The sequence below is a fragment of the Aspergillus chevalieri genome, chromosome 3, assembly GCF_016861735.1.
Source record: "Aspergillus chevalieri M1 DNA, chromosome 3, nearly complete sequence".
Lineage (NCBI taxonomy): Eukaryota > Fungi > Ascomycota > Eurotiomycetes > Eurotiales > Aspergillaceae > Aspergillus > Aspergillus chevalieri.
Window position 1 is genome coordinate 1,475,898 of NC_057364.1, and position 13,947 is coordinate 1,489,844.

Here is a 13,947-nt window from a genome sequence, read left to right on the forward strand (position 1 = left end):
CCAGTAATGCGCGGCAAATAGAGAATAATATCGGGGAGGAATATATAAGCGCGCTGTGAGGGACTTGGATACGTGCAGTGCAGGAGAACTCAAGGTTGAGATCACGGGCCGATTCCCGAAGTGGACTGAAGGCGGTGGCGCACGGCATAAAAAAGTTCTTGGGTTAATTTTTCGCCGGGTCTTGGAGATCGGCTTTTTCGTCCTCCAGGCCTGTTCAAGAAAAAGAAGTCTTTTCCTGTCGCGTCAGGCAGTTTCTGGGAGCCATGGCGACTTTCGCACGTCCTGTGGCCTCCTCGATTGGGGGAATCGACTTTGGCGTCTATTCTAACGACGACGTCAAAGCGATCTCTGTCAAGCGAATTCATAATACTCCGACATTGGATACCTTCAACAACCCTGTTCCGGGTGGTCTTTATGATCCTGCTCTGGGCGCATGGGGTGACCATGTGTAAGTGTACTTTCTTGCAATTCAATCGTATTTTCCTGCTTTCGGTGGTTCTGCCGGCGTCATTCAGACCTACTGCTATCGCAGTGTACGTGATGAGACTAATTGCATCTAGTTGCACAACATGTCGCTTAAACTCTTGGTCCTGTACTGGACATCCTGGCCATCTCGAACTGCCCCTTCACGTCTACAATGTTACGTTCTTCGACCAGCTCTTCCGCTTAATCCGGGCGCAATGTATCTACTGCCATCGTTTCCAGATGTCCCGCGTTCAAATCAATGCCTACGTGTGTAAACTGCGTCTTCTGCAGTATGGATTGGTCGACGAAGCCGGTGTTATCGACTCAATGGGAACCGGAAAGACGGACAAGAAGAAGTCGAAAGATGAAGGCTCGGACAGCGAGGACGAGGACGAGGAGGATCTAATTGAACGGAGAAATACCTATGTGAAGAAGTGTATTCGGGAAGCTCAGGCGTCCGGCAGATTAAAGGGCTTGATGGCTGGCGCAAAGAATCCGATTGCGACGGAGCAGAGACGGACAGTTGTCAAGGAATTCTTCAAAGACATTGTCAGCTTCAAGAAGTGCACCAACTGCAGCGGGTATGTTGACACCTCCAATCTCTAATAACTTTAACCTGGAGGTTAGCCGCTGACATTGGACAAGTATTTCGCCAGGATACCGGAGAGACCGTTACTCGAAGATCTTCCGAAAGCCTCTGCCCGAGAAGGCTCGACTCGCGATGCTGCAAGCCGGTTTCCAGGCTCCTAATTCTCTGATCCTTCTCCAGCAGGCCAAGAGCCTTAACCTCAAGGAGAAACAAGCACTTGACAACGACGAGCTTCATGGCGCGGAAGAAGAGGTGGCTCGTGGCAACGCCGTTGTTACCCAGATCGACGAGCAGAAGCAAGCCACAGGCGAGACGCAGCAGTTCATGCCTTCGCCTGAGGTCCATGCTGCGATGACCCTGCTCTTTGAGAAGGAAGGAGAGATTTTAAACCTTGTGTACAGCTCCAGACCTATCTTGAAGGGTGAGTCCAAGGTCAGCGCGGATATGTTCTTCGTCAAGAACATCCTGGTGCCACCGAACAAGTACCGTCCAGCTGCTGCCCAGGGACCCGGCTTGATCATGGAGGCGCAGCAAAACACAGCGTTCACACAGATCTTGAAGAATTGCGACATCATCAACCAGATTAGCAAGGAAAGGCAGAGTGCTGGCTCCGACTCTGTGACGCGGATGCGCGATTACCGCGATCTGCTTCATGCTATCGTGCAGCTCCAGGACACTGTCAATGGTCTCATTGACCGCGATCGTAGCGGTCTTTCGGGTCCGGCAGCAGCTAGTGCTCCCAACGGTATCAAGCAGATCCTGGAAAAGAAAGAGGGTCTGTTCAGAAAGAACATGATGGGTAAGCGTGTCAACTTTGCTGCCCGTAGTGTCATTTCACCGGATCCCAACATTGAAACCAACGAAATCGGTGTCCCGCTTGTGTTCGCCAAGAAGTTGACTTATCCCGAGCCTGTCACCAACCATAACTTCTGGGAGATGAAGCAAGCAGTCATCAACGGACCGGACAAGTACCCTGGTGCCGCTGCGATTGAGAACGAATTGGGACAGGTCACCAACCTCAAATTCAAGAGTTTGGATGAACGGACAGCTCTTGCGAATCAGCTTCTTGCTCCCTCGAACTGGCGGATGAAGGGGTCTCGAAACAAGAAGGTCTACCGCCATCTTACCACTGGTGATGTCGTTCTGATGAACCGTCAGCCTACGCTTCACAAGCCGTCCATCATGGGTCACAGGGCTCGGGTACTCCCTAATGAGAGAACCATCCGGATGCACTACGCCAACTGTAATACCTACAACGCAGACTTCGACGGTGACGAAATGAACATGCACTTCCCACAGAACGAGCTTGCACGATCCGAAGTTATGATGCTCGCCGATGCAAACCACCAATACCTCGTTGCAACATCGGGTAAACCGCTGAGAGGTCTTATCCAGGACCATATCTCGATGGGAACTTGGTTCACATGCCGAGATTCCTTCTTTGATGAGGAAGATTATTACCAGTTGTTGTATAGTTGTCTGAGACCAGAAAATTCCCATACGATTACGGAGCGCATTCAACTCGTGGGTCCGACTGTGATTCGTCCGAAGCGCCTGTGGACCGGAAAGCAGGTCATCACCACGATCCTTAAGAACATCATGCCCCCAGGCCGAGCTGGTCTCAATCTGAAGAGCAAGTCTTCAACCCCCGGAGACCGATGGGGCGAGGGCAACGAAGAAGGAACCGTTATCTTCAAGGATGGTGAAATGCTGTGTGGTATTCTCGATAAGAAGCAAGTTGGACCTACTGCTGGCGGTTTGATTGATTCTGTTCACGAGATCTACGGACATGAAATTGCAGGCAGATTAATTGGTATTCTTGGACGACTCTTGACCAGGTTCCTGAACATGCGTGCATTCACCTGTGGTATCGACGACCTTCGGTTGACCAAGGAAGGTGATCGTGTCCGCAAGGAGAAGATCAGCCAGGCCTCGAGTATTGGTCGTGAGGTTGCATTGAAATATGTGACTTTGGATCAGACCAAGGTGCCCGACGAGGATGCTGAGCTGCAGCGGCGGTTGGAAGAGGTTCTTCGTGATGATGACAAGCAAGGCGGCCTGGATAGTGTTTCGAACGCCAGGACAGCTAAGCTCTCCTCCGAGATTACGGCGGCATGTCTTCCGAAGGGTCTAGTCAAGCAGTTCCCGCAAAACCAAATGCAGTCGATGACAATTTCCGGAGCCAAGGGTTCCGGTGTCAACGCTAACCTAATTTCTTGCAACCTTGGTCAACAAGTTTTGGAAGGTCGACGTGTACCTGTTATGATCAGTGGAAAAACTTTGCCATCGTTCAGAGCATTCGACACGAACCCTATGGCTGGTGGTTACGTCTGTGGTCGTTTCTTGACTGGTATCAAGCCTCAAGAATACTACTTCCACGCCATGGCTGGTCGTGAGGGTCTTATTGATACAGCTGTCAAGACCTCTCGGTCCGGTTATCTGCAGCGCTGTCTGATCAAAGGTATGGAAGGTCTGAAGGCAGAATACGACACCTCGGTCCGCGAGGTTTCCGACGGGTCTATTGTTCAGTTCCTGTACGGAGAAGACGGTCTCGATATCACGAAACAGGTTCACCTTAAGGACTTCGATTTCTTGGCCTCAAACCATCGCTCTGTCTTGTCTTCGGTCAATCTTACGAGTGACTTCCATAATATTGAGAAATCAGAAGTTACCGAGTGGCACAAGGGGGTGATGAAGAAGGTACGCAAGGGCAAAAGTGATGATGCTAAGGATCCGGTGCTGGCCCATTATCACCCCGGAGGCAACTTCGGAAGTACATCCGAGTCGTTTTCGCTGGCTCTCAATAATGTAAGGATATACCCTTAAAAAGCGTTATTTTATGCATAGCTAACATGGATAATCACAAAGTACGAGGACAAGAACCCGGATAAGCTTTTGCGCGACAGGAAGCACCTTGTTGACGGCGTGATCGGCAAGAAGGCCTTCGAAACATTGATGAACATGAAGTACCTCAAGTCCGTTGTGGACCCTGGTGAGGCCGTCGGTATCGTTGCCGGTCAATCTATCGGTGAACCTTCGACTCAAATGACACTGAACACCTTCCACTTGGCTGGTCACTCGGCAAAGAACGTCACCCTGGGTATTCCCCGTTTACGTGAAATCGTCATGACAGCTAGTGCAAACATCATGACACCCACCATGACGCTGATCCTTAACGAGGAAATTCCCAAGGACCAGGCTTCACGATTCGCCAAGGCCATCAGCAAACTCAGTATCGCTGAGGTCGTTGATAAAGTTCAGGTCAGGGAGAGAATCGCCGCTGGCCAGGGCTACGCCAAGGCGAAGGTCTACGATGTCGAAGTGACTTTCTTCCCGCCTGAGGAATACACCGCTGAATATGCCATCAACACCAAGGATATGCAAAACACCTTGCAGAAGAAGTTCATCCCCAAGCTTGTCAAACTCACCCGGGCTGAGCTCAAGAAGCGTATCGACGAGAAGTCTATCAAGAGTCACTCCGCTGCCCAGCCCGAGATTGGTGTATCTGTTGGCACCATCGAACAGGCCCAGGGCCCTGACCGCGAAGATGAGCCTGCCGATGACGACGTCGAAGACGACGAGGACGATGCCAAGCGCGCTAGGGGCGGCCAGAACCGGTCGAACCAGGTCTCTTACGAAGGCCCCGAAGATGAAGAAGTAAACATGGTTCGCCAACAAGACGCCTCGGAAGACGACGAAGACGATGAAGACAATTCCGGTGCTCCTTCGACCAAGAAGCAAGACGTGGAGATGACAGGCGCCGCAGACGACGACTCCGACACGGACGAACAAATCAAGCGTGAGGACGACATCAAGGGCAAATACGCCGAAGTCACCCAGTTCAAGTTCAACCCCAACAAGGGCATCTCCTGCACTGTCCAGCTCCAATACGACATCTCCACCCCCAAGCTCCTCCTCCTCCCCTTGGTCGAAGACGCCGCCCGCAACGCCGTCATCCAGTCCATCCCCGGCCTCGGCGACTGCACTTTCGTCGAAGCCGACCCGGTCAAGGGCGAGCCGGCGCATGTCATTACAGATGGTGTCAACCTGCTCGCCATGCGCGATTACCAGGACATTATCAAGCCGCACTCGCTCTACACCAACTCAATCCATCACATGCTCAAGCTGTACGGTGTCGAGGCGGCGCGTGCGTCTATCGTCCGTGAAATGTCGGAGGTTTTCGAAGGTCACAGTATCTCCGTCGACAACCGCCATTTGAACCTGATTGGTGATGTGATGACGCAGTCTGGTGACTTCCGGGCGTTCAACCGGAACGGTCTTGTCAAGGATAGCTCGTCGCCGTTGGCGAAGATGAGTTTCGAGACTACGGTTGGCTTCCTGAAGGATGCTGTGCTTGAGAGGGATTTCGATAACCTCGCTTCTCCTAGTAGTAGGATTGTTGCTGGTCGTTCTGGTACTGTTGGTACTGGTGGATTTGATGTTCTCGCCCCTGTGGCATAGATTTGTGGATGATGTTTTGGATGTGCGTTACGCTATTACTGTTATTTATTATTGTGTATATGTTTGCAGAACTCGATTATTTGTATTTGACCTGTGTTATATGATACGGAGTTTTCTTAGCGGAAATTAGAAAAAAGTCATTCATTTATATTTTAGAGAATAGATGCCCATGTTCAATTTTAGTATTAAACGACTGTGGTATCACTGGTTGCGGTATGGCACAAAATCTTAAACGCCTCTAATATCCGTCGCTTAAAATGTAATCAAAAGGATTATTATATTCTCAGAGAGGCTCACGATCACTCCGCGTCCATCATCATGAGATCTTCATCAATATCATCATCAAATTCCTCACGAACAACACCATCATTTTGACCACCATTCATCTGGTGCGCATTGGCAAGCTCTTCTTCCCTCCGCGCTCTATCCTCTTCCGCCCTTTGCTTCTCCTTGTGACGCTCCAGGTCAGCCAAACTCCAAGTGGAAATGCCTTCCTGATCCCTAGCCTTGAAAGGCTGGGCCATCGTGCGCAAGAAGTTCTTCGCAGTCGCAACAGACATATCTGTACTGAGGTTCGTCTCGCTCTCGAGCATGGCCTGACTGATCCACTTGGGAAGCTGTGTGCGCTTCTTCTGGAATCGACGGTCTGCCAAAACCATGACTCCGTAGTCATCTTTGCCACGTAGGACACGGCCCAGACACTGTGCGGCGTGTCTCATAGCGTCGAAAGAGAGAAAGTCGTTTTCTCTGATACGGTAGTTTTCGCGGAGGAACTCTAAACGTGCCTTCAAGATTCGAGACTCGGTGTACTGGAATGGGACACCAATGCACAGGACCGCGCGTCCGTAGTGGTGGTCGAAATCAATCCCTTCTGAGACTTTCCCTCTGGCGACACAGAGAAGGATAGCGCCACGGCCGTTGCAACAGGCCGTTCGGTAGGTCTCCAAAGCGAGTGAGGACTCTTGGGCATCAGGAGTTTCGACGAGTATCAGCTTATAATTCCATATTGAGTCCAGAATACCCATCCCTTGCCACATGCTGATGATCGACTCCATGTAGAGGTAAGACGGGAAGAAGACGACAATTCCATCAGGAGTGATGCGAGAGAACTCGAGTAAAAGATTTCCGTAGTTGCGCACAACACCTGGATCATTGCGTATTTGGAATGACGATGAGATCTGTGCTTGATCAGATCCACGGGTGACAACCATGGGGAGGAAAGACCGTCGTGCAAGGGTCATGCTGTATGATTCTTGCATAACGGTGGTGAACCCTAACATCTTGGGGTACATTTCGAGGGGCGACAAGGTTCCAGAAGTGATAATGACGGAGCTAAAGCGGTCAAACACCGGCTTAATTGCAATGGCGGCGTCCAAACAAGTGAAATGCAATATTGGGTTTGGTACCGTGGCTGCCTCTGATTCGAAGGGCTCAAGGATCAAGAGGAAGCCTTTATCGTAGGTCGCGACCAAGGTTGCAAATGTCGCGACTTCTTGTAGAGGTTGGTAGTCTTCTATATTAATGAGCTCCAGCGTTCGTACGAGCGAAGTAAGTCGTTCTGCGCAAAACCGCAAAGGCTTCCGCTCGATGAAAGTCAAGTCCTTGACATGAGTCAAAAACGAAGGCGGTGTTTCGGATATTGTGTGAGTGACTTTCATTCGCGTTTTGAGGTATTCAATAAACCGTTTGAGGAAGGCGACAAAATGTTCTGCTCGTCGTATATTTCCCGGTACGGCTTCCGTGAGCAGATCATCCGGGAGAACAGGGTTGGAAATGAACTGTTCTTCTTCCCTTGCCTGCTCTGCTTCCCTTAGGCCTTCCACAAGCTTTGAATATTCATTTTGAAGTTTTTCTGCATCAGAGCTCTTCATATCCTGTATCTTCCGTTCCAAGTTGTTGGCACCTCTTGTAGCTTTGCGCAGCGAATCCTCCGTTATATCAATACTGAGCGATTCGATACAGACGTTGTCGATATTGTGGGCTTCGTCAAAAACTACAATGCAGTCTTTAGAGAGTTCTCTGGATACTCGCTCAGCGATCTTGGGGTCGAGAAGGTAGTGGTAGGAATAGATGATAACGTTACAGTAGGGCATCTAATGAAAGATCGTGTTAGAAACATAAAGGAACAAGCATAGATGTCCTGGGATAACATACCATGCGCCGAGCTGAAAAGTAAGGGCATTGCTTGTGCTCCTCTCCGTATCTAAGGAGTCCGTCCAAGGTGAAGACGCCAGGTGGGACGAGGTTGTGCGGCTCCAGAAGATCTAGGTTCTGGAAGCAAGCAAGCGCAAATCAGTGAGAAGGTCAAAAATGGAGCATCAGCATGTACGCACCTCATGATATGTGCAAAGGTCAACGTCTTCTCCCTTCTCTTTCTTTTCCTTTACGAACCCTGCCGTCAAGCTCCTGCATCTCGCATCGACAACTGTACCACTTTTCTCCCTTTTGACAGACGGATGTAGACACAAATTCTTTCGACTTGTCAACCCCAAAGCTCGAAAGTCTTCCGTATATCCTAGTTGCTGGGCACGAAATTTCATCAACGCTTTCAGCTCGCTCAAGGCCTTCTCGATCTCGGACATGGTTCGGGAGCAGTAGATCAGTTTTCGATGTTCCGGGTAATGTTGCTGGTAGGCGATAATCAACGAAAGCAGGGAAACAGTCTTCCCTGTGCCTGAGGGCATCTCCAAAACACAGTGACCCCCGGCATCGAGGGTCTTTTTGAGATCGCACATGTAGGCATATTGTTCGGGGTATATACGAGGATAAGGGAACAGCACGGGAAGGTTACTGGAAGGAAGATAAGGCAGTTAGCGGCTATTGAGCGCCTTTCGCAGTAGTTGCATAGCATATACTCACTCGATGAAGAATTTCATGGTGGCCGGTGGACGAGGATCGTCGACAGAAGCAGCCAAAGCTCTCTCACTTTCTCTCAAGCCGCGGCGAGATCGCGTCGGCCTTTTCCACTTTGGGCGATCCGATGACACCAGCCCACGTGACCGCTATCGATAACTAATCCAGCAGTCCCCGCCGCCTTGGAATGAGATAGGAAGACACCAAATCAGGTCTGAGCAGGGTTATTTGGAGGTGAAAAGCTCTCATTTTACTGCTCAGAGAGGACCGGCTAGCTGCACGCCATTTCCGCACTTTTTCTCGCGCATTCACCGTCGATCTTTACGCATAACTCATTACTCCAACTCCCCCCACATTATGAGCAAAAAGTTCAAATCGCAAGCTTCGAGCAGTCGTGCTGCGGCCAGCACTTTTGGATCCTTTGGTGGATTCTCCTCTACGTTTTCCGGTGCAGGAAGGGAGCCTTCTTCCTTAACATATGTGGCCGAACCGCCGGATCTTTCGCGGATATCAGAGCCGCAACTGGCGATTGCATTCAAGAACTTTCTGAAGAAGGATGAAGTCACAAGAACAAAGTCATTAGATGATTTGAACGATTACATTTCCTCTGTGGAGGCGCGTAGTGGGACACTGGATGATGGTTTCTTAGAGGCATGGGTATGTATACACCCCTGTGACACAAACTAAAAACGGCCTAGTGACACTGTTTTTGCAGATTAAAATCTACCCGCGGGCATCGATTGACCTTGCTCGTAGGGCAAGACAACTGGCCCATACCATTCAGGGCACCGTAGCCTCTCTTGTGGGGAAGCGAATTGCTCGCTTTTTACCCAAGGTAATTGGGGCATGGATTGCAGGACTCTATGACAATGATAGACCAGTTCAGCGATCTGCTGTAGAGTCATTCACGCGAGTGTTTACAACGGACGAGAAGAGACTTGGTGTATGGAAGATCTATCAAAGCTCGATTCTTGAGTTTGTAGACGACGTCATTCTCCAACAAACTCCCCAGACGTTGAGCGATGAGCGGACCGTGAAATCGGATGATTCCCAAGCAAAATATGGTCGCGTGGCAGCAACAGCAATCTTGTTGTTAAACCGTATCATAGGTCAGTCACAACTCTCCGGAGACAGAAACTTGCGTATATTCTGACTCGAAATTTGTTTAGGGAACACACCGCGTGAAGAACTTGAAAAAGATATTCCTGCAATTGAAGTTCTACTCAGTAGCAAGTCATTGTGGTCCCTGTGTTCCAACGAAGATCCATTTGTCCGCCGCTCTCTTTATGCTCTTCTTCGGTCAGCTGTTGCGAAAATCCCTGAAGAACTTGACTGGAAAATCATAAGTGCAGCCGTGATAGGGAAATCCTTGTCTATGGCACAAATTGGAGCTTCGACAGAGTTGGCTGAATCGTTGTTACAAACAACATCCGCGAGGCCTCAGTTATGGACAGAAGATTACGCCGGGAAGACTTCACCCACAAAAAGATTACTCCAGTATATCCAAAAGGGGTCTCAGGGTGGACAAAGCTCTTTTTGGCCGAACACTTATCAGTTATTGCAAGCCGTCCCGTTAAAGACACTCGCAGACATCCGCCCAGAGACTACTACTGAGAACGGTATTGGGTTATCAAGCGCCATTGCCTTAATGGAAGCATTCAAGGAGGGGCTGAGTTCCAGGGAAGAGCCTCGAGTGAACCAAACATCAGGGTGGAAATCGTACATCGACACTGGGATATGGCTGGCAAAGATCATCCCAGAAGCCGAAAGAACAAAACTCGTTCAAGAAAGGTTGTCTCCAATTCTGGTGCAACATGTGAAAGCCGATCCGGCTCAATCTCAATGGTCACTACCTCCTCAATTGGCCCAATCTGTTTGTGCCGATTACATCGTTACATTGGCCAAGGACGGTTATGGAAGTGAATTGCGCCTTTTGTGGATGGGATTGTCAGACAGTCTGCTTGAATCAGTTAAACTGTCTTCTCCTGAGCAGTCGAAGGATTTCCAAGCATCGCAGGATGCGATTAGCAGTCAAGCCCAGCGTCTTCATAGCCTGGAATCCGCAGTACTCATGCGGGTATCCGCGACAGAATACGAAGCTAGAATCTCTAAGACTTTTGAAGCCACCGGCCTGTCACTTCTTGACAGTTGCTTGCAGGTCCTACGGACTCGAAATGGCAAGCCGTATGGAGCCGCTGCGGTTGTTGAAGAATCAGTCCGACATATCCCCCAGATTGCTCGGCACTCAAAGGAACTCTTGAAATTCGTTCAAGAAGATGCACCAGAGTTGTTGTTCTCGCCCTCTGCAGATCGCATAATCACAATCATCTTGTCCTGTCGCTCTTGGCATGGATATGGTTCTAGTTTCGAGAAGATTATCGAACAAGTGATTCAGCTCGAGCCCGAGCAGTCGAACCCACTTGTTCTCCAGAGGCTCTTGGCCACACTTGACTTCAAGGAGATTGGTGACAAGTCTGGATTGAATTTGTTGATCATGCGGGCGCTAGATAGAGCTTGCAAGGGCAGCCGTTTTCACTGGCCAATTATTATCGCAGTTCTCCAGAATCCCACTTCGCATGGCGAATTGACAGATTCTATTTTCTTGTCCATCATCGATTCATTGTCCACTGAGGACAAGGTGATTGATACCTTGAACGGGCTTTCTCAGATCGCAACATCCATTCCAGCTGCCATAATGAAATTCCAGAGCGGAGCTAATGGCTCCAAATTGGCTGGCAAGCTTCTCTTCCTTTCGGAATCCGGTGACGAAGAGGTGGGAGATCTTGCTGAGTCTTTGACCAGTACATTGAAACAGACTGTGGTGGACGAGACAAGTAACAAATCGAATGTCGAAATCCTCCAACACAATTTTGATCATGTTAACGAAGAATCACTTTCGTGGGTGTCCCTTTTCCGCTAAAAAGACAAAGACATCCATGTTGCTAACTGCTTACAGAATCGAGTCCTTGCTAAGCATCGCGGAGGAGTTGCTGCAAAACCTTACCCCCGAGGAGGCAAGCCAGACGACGAAGAGCGTATTTCCTTCAGCCCAGTCCTGGGAGAAGGCTTTGGGCCCATTTCTTCAGCTACCACCTCGGTCCTCGACTGCTATAACAAATCCCATCGGGGGTACAGTGCATCTAATCGACAGTGAATTGCCCGAGACCTTTTGGGAACAGTATAATAGCATCTCGCGTGATGCCAGTCATTGCTCTGCTGCATTTCGTCTATCCTACTTTGCGACCAAGATTTTGTCTTCGTTTGCAGTCACGGAACATCTCGGCGCGGAAGAGCTTGAGGCGTTGTTCTACAATTTACCCTTGGCTATACAGTTGATTGAGGACGACTTGAGTATTGAGAAATGCAACGGAATAACCGGAATTCAACTGGTAGAGCAGCGGGAAGAGTATCTGGAGATTGTTAAGGAGGGCAGAAAAGTGATCTACGAGTGGATACAGTCCAATACTGAGATCGGTGGCGATCCACTTTCATCCAGATTAATCGCATTCTGGATAAGTAAATTGGACAAGCTCGACGATAACTCACCGGTGAGCTACCGGATTGGGGAGGCATTTGTAAAGGTCATGGCTGGCGCGGAATCGTCGAAGACAAGCAAATCACCGGAAGACGTCACTCAACTATGCAGGAACACGCGGACTGCGAATGCCATTTATTCTGCCGCCTGGATGAGCGTCCTACGGCAAGCTGTGATTTCCAACCCTGCTGGAACACGATTGTGCAATGAACTTGTTGCCGACTCGACGGGACTCAAGGTTGAAGACGAACAGAAGGATGGTTAGTCGCTATGGAATCCCTAGGCTTTACTATATTATATTAACACAGGACAGGTCTTCAAAAACTAGCACTGCTTAACCTTCTCTTTGCGGAAGGCCAGGGCGTGGCTTCATCCATTCCAACACAGCGATTGGTCTTCCTAGTCAAGCATCTTATCTCTTGCCTCCAATCCGAAATCAAGTCGCACGGTCTCAGAGCAGAGATTATGCGGACTCTGACCTTTGTGCTTCCTTGTCTCAATGAGATCTATGGTTCGCATTGGGAAGACAGCATGGAGATTTTGAGCTCGACCTGGCGAGAGACAGGTGGTGGCGATGAGGGTCTGCCGGTGCTGGAGACCTCGTTCAGACTTTTTGCATGCTTGAAGTTGATAGTGGATGATGAGGAGAGCAATGACGATGTGAAGGATGCATGGTCGGATCGCAGGACTTCTCTGTTTAATGATTTGACATCGACGCTCAAGAAATTTGGTGAGTACTGGTCTGTCTACCTTCTTTCTTTTGCTTGACTCACATGGGAAATAATAGACTCCTCGACCACGTTCCACAAGCCTCGTGATATCACCGTCGAGCTTCTCTGCAGTTTGCTCAACACCATACCAATCAAGAGCCTGGAAGATGTTAACAAGATATTCCCTCTTCTGACTGCCAAAAGCCGCGCCGTCCAGCGTGCTGCCTACATTGTGCTTCATCGGTACATTCCAGAGGTTCAAGAGCAGGTATCGTTTGATGTCGCATTATCTAAATCCACTGCCAGACTTCCTCTTGAGCTACTGTCTTTGCTTCTGGAAGCCCCGACAATGGAATCGATTAATACTTCTGACGGAGAGGATAAGATGTGGACCGGCATTCGGTCGTATTTGCTTAGCTGGAAGGTGGTGTTTGACCACTTTACCAACGCGGTATGTTTCCTCATCCATTCCTAATAAATAGCTATGTATGCTAACATCGGCAATAGTCTTTTGCCCTGCAAGAAAACTACGTCGCAAGCATCAAGGAGAACGACAGTTTGATCCCGTTGCTGGAATTCATTTTCGATTTCCTTCAGCAATCACATGGAAAGATTGTCGATGCTACCAAATTCAACATTCGCACTTTTGAGCCTGATCAGGCCGAGACTGCAGAGAAAGAAACACAGTGGCTTCTAATCCACCTGTACTTCTTATGCTTGAGGCACTTAGCCAACATGACCAAGAACTGGTGGATTGATGCGAAGAAGCGCATCAAGGGGCCAGTGGAAGTCTGGACAGAGAAGTACATTTCCCCCTTGATCATTGAGGACTCTCTCCGAGGCGTCTCGGACTGGGTCTCGACACAGGATCCCAACGAAGAGCGAGCATTAGCCGTCAAGATCTCCCCCAAAACAGCGGAGATCATCGCCAGCATTGAAGTCGACGAAGAGTCACCACCAGTCGCAATCTCCCTCTCTCTACCCCCTGCCTATCCCCTCCAGCCCGCACTAGTCGTGAGCCGGAGTCGCGTCTTGGTCGACGAAAGGAAATGGAAGAGCTGGCTGCTCACAATCCAAGGAGTCATCATGTTTGCCAATGGCAACCTGGAGGACGGATTGATGGCGTTCCGACGAAACGTGCAGGGAGCGCTGAAGGGGCAGAGCGAGTGTGCTATCTGTTACTCGGTCATTTCGACGGACATGCAGACGCCGAACAAGCGGTGCGCTACTTGCAAGAACACCTTCCACTCTGTTTGTCTGTTCCGGTGGTTCAAGAGCAGCAACCAGAGTACTTGCCCGCTGTGCCGGAACAACTTTGTTTATGTATAAAAGCG

At 49.7% G+C, this 13,947-nt stretch overlaps 3 protein-coding genes across 3 annotated transcripts; 2 read left to right on the forward strand and 1 right to left on the reverse strand.

Moving 5' to 3' along the window:
• Positions 1-263: 263 nt before the first annotated feature.
• On the forward strand, positions 264-5,515 carry ACHE_30535S (DNA-directed RNA polymerase I core subunit RPA190; the record flags this gene model as incomplete). Its single annotated transcript, XM_043277163.1, has 4 exons — positions 264-448; positions 561-1,046; positions 1,111-3,862; positions 3,923-5,515. The coding sequence occupies 4 exons, from the start codon at positions 264-266 to the stop codon at positions 5,513-5,515; spliced, it is 5,016 nt and encodes a 1,671-aa protein (XP_043135070.1).
• Positions 5,516-5,814: 299 nt separating this feature from the next.
• RAD15 (TFIIH/NER complex ATP-dependent 5'-3' DNA helicase subunit RAD3) lies at positions 5,815-8,391 on the reverse strand (the record flags this gene model as incomplete). Its single annotated transcript, XM_043277165.1, has 4 exons — positions 5,815-7,608; positions 7,670-7,786; positions 7,849-8,305; positions 8,375-8,391. 4 exons carry the CDS (start codon positions 8,389-8,391, stop codon positions 5,815-5,817), a joined length of 2,385 nt encoding a protein of 794 aa, XP_043135071.1.
• Positions 8,392-8,725: 334 nt separating this feature from the next.
• On the forward strand, positions 8,726-13,942 carry ACHE_30537S (ubiquitin-protein ligase RKR1; the record flags this gene model as incomplete). Its single annotated transcript, XM_043277166.1, has 7 exons — positions 8,726-9,025; positions 9,084-9,477; positions 9,538-11,266; positions 11,325-12,163; positions 12,217-12,633; positions 12,691-13,064; positions 13,121-13,942. 7 exons carry the CDS (start codon positions 8,726-8,728, stop codon positions 13,940-13,942), a joined length of 4,875 nt encoding a protein of 1,624 aa, XP_043135072.1.
• Between the last annotated feature and the right edge of the window lie 5 nt (positions 13,943-13,947).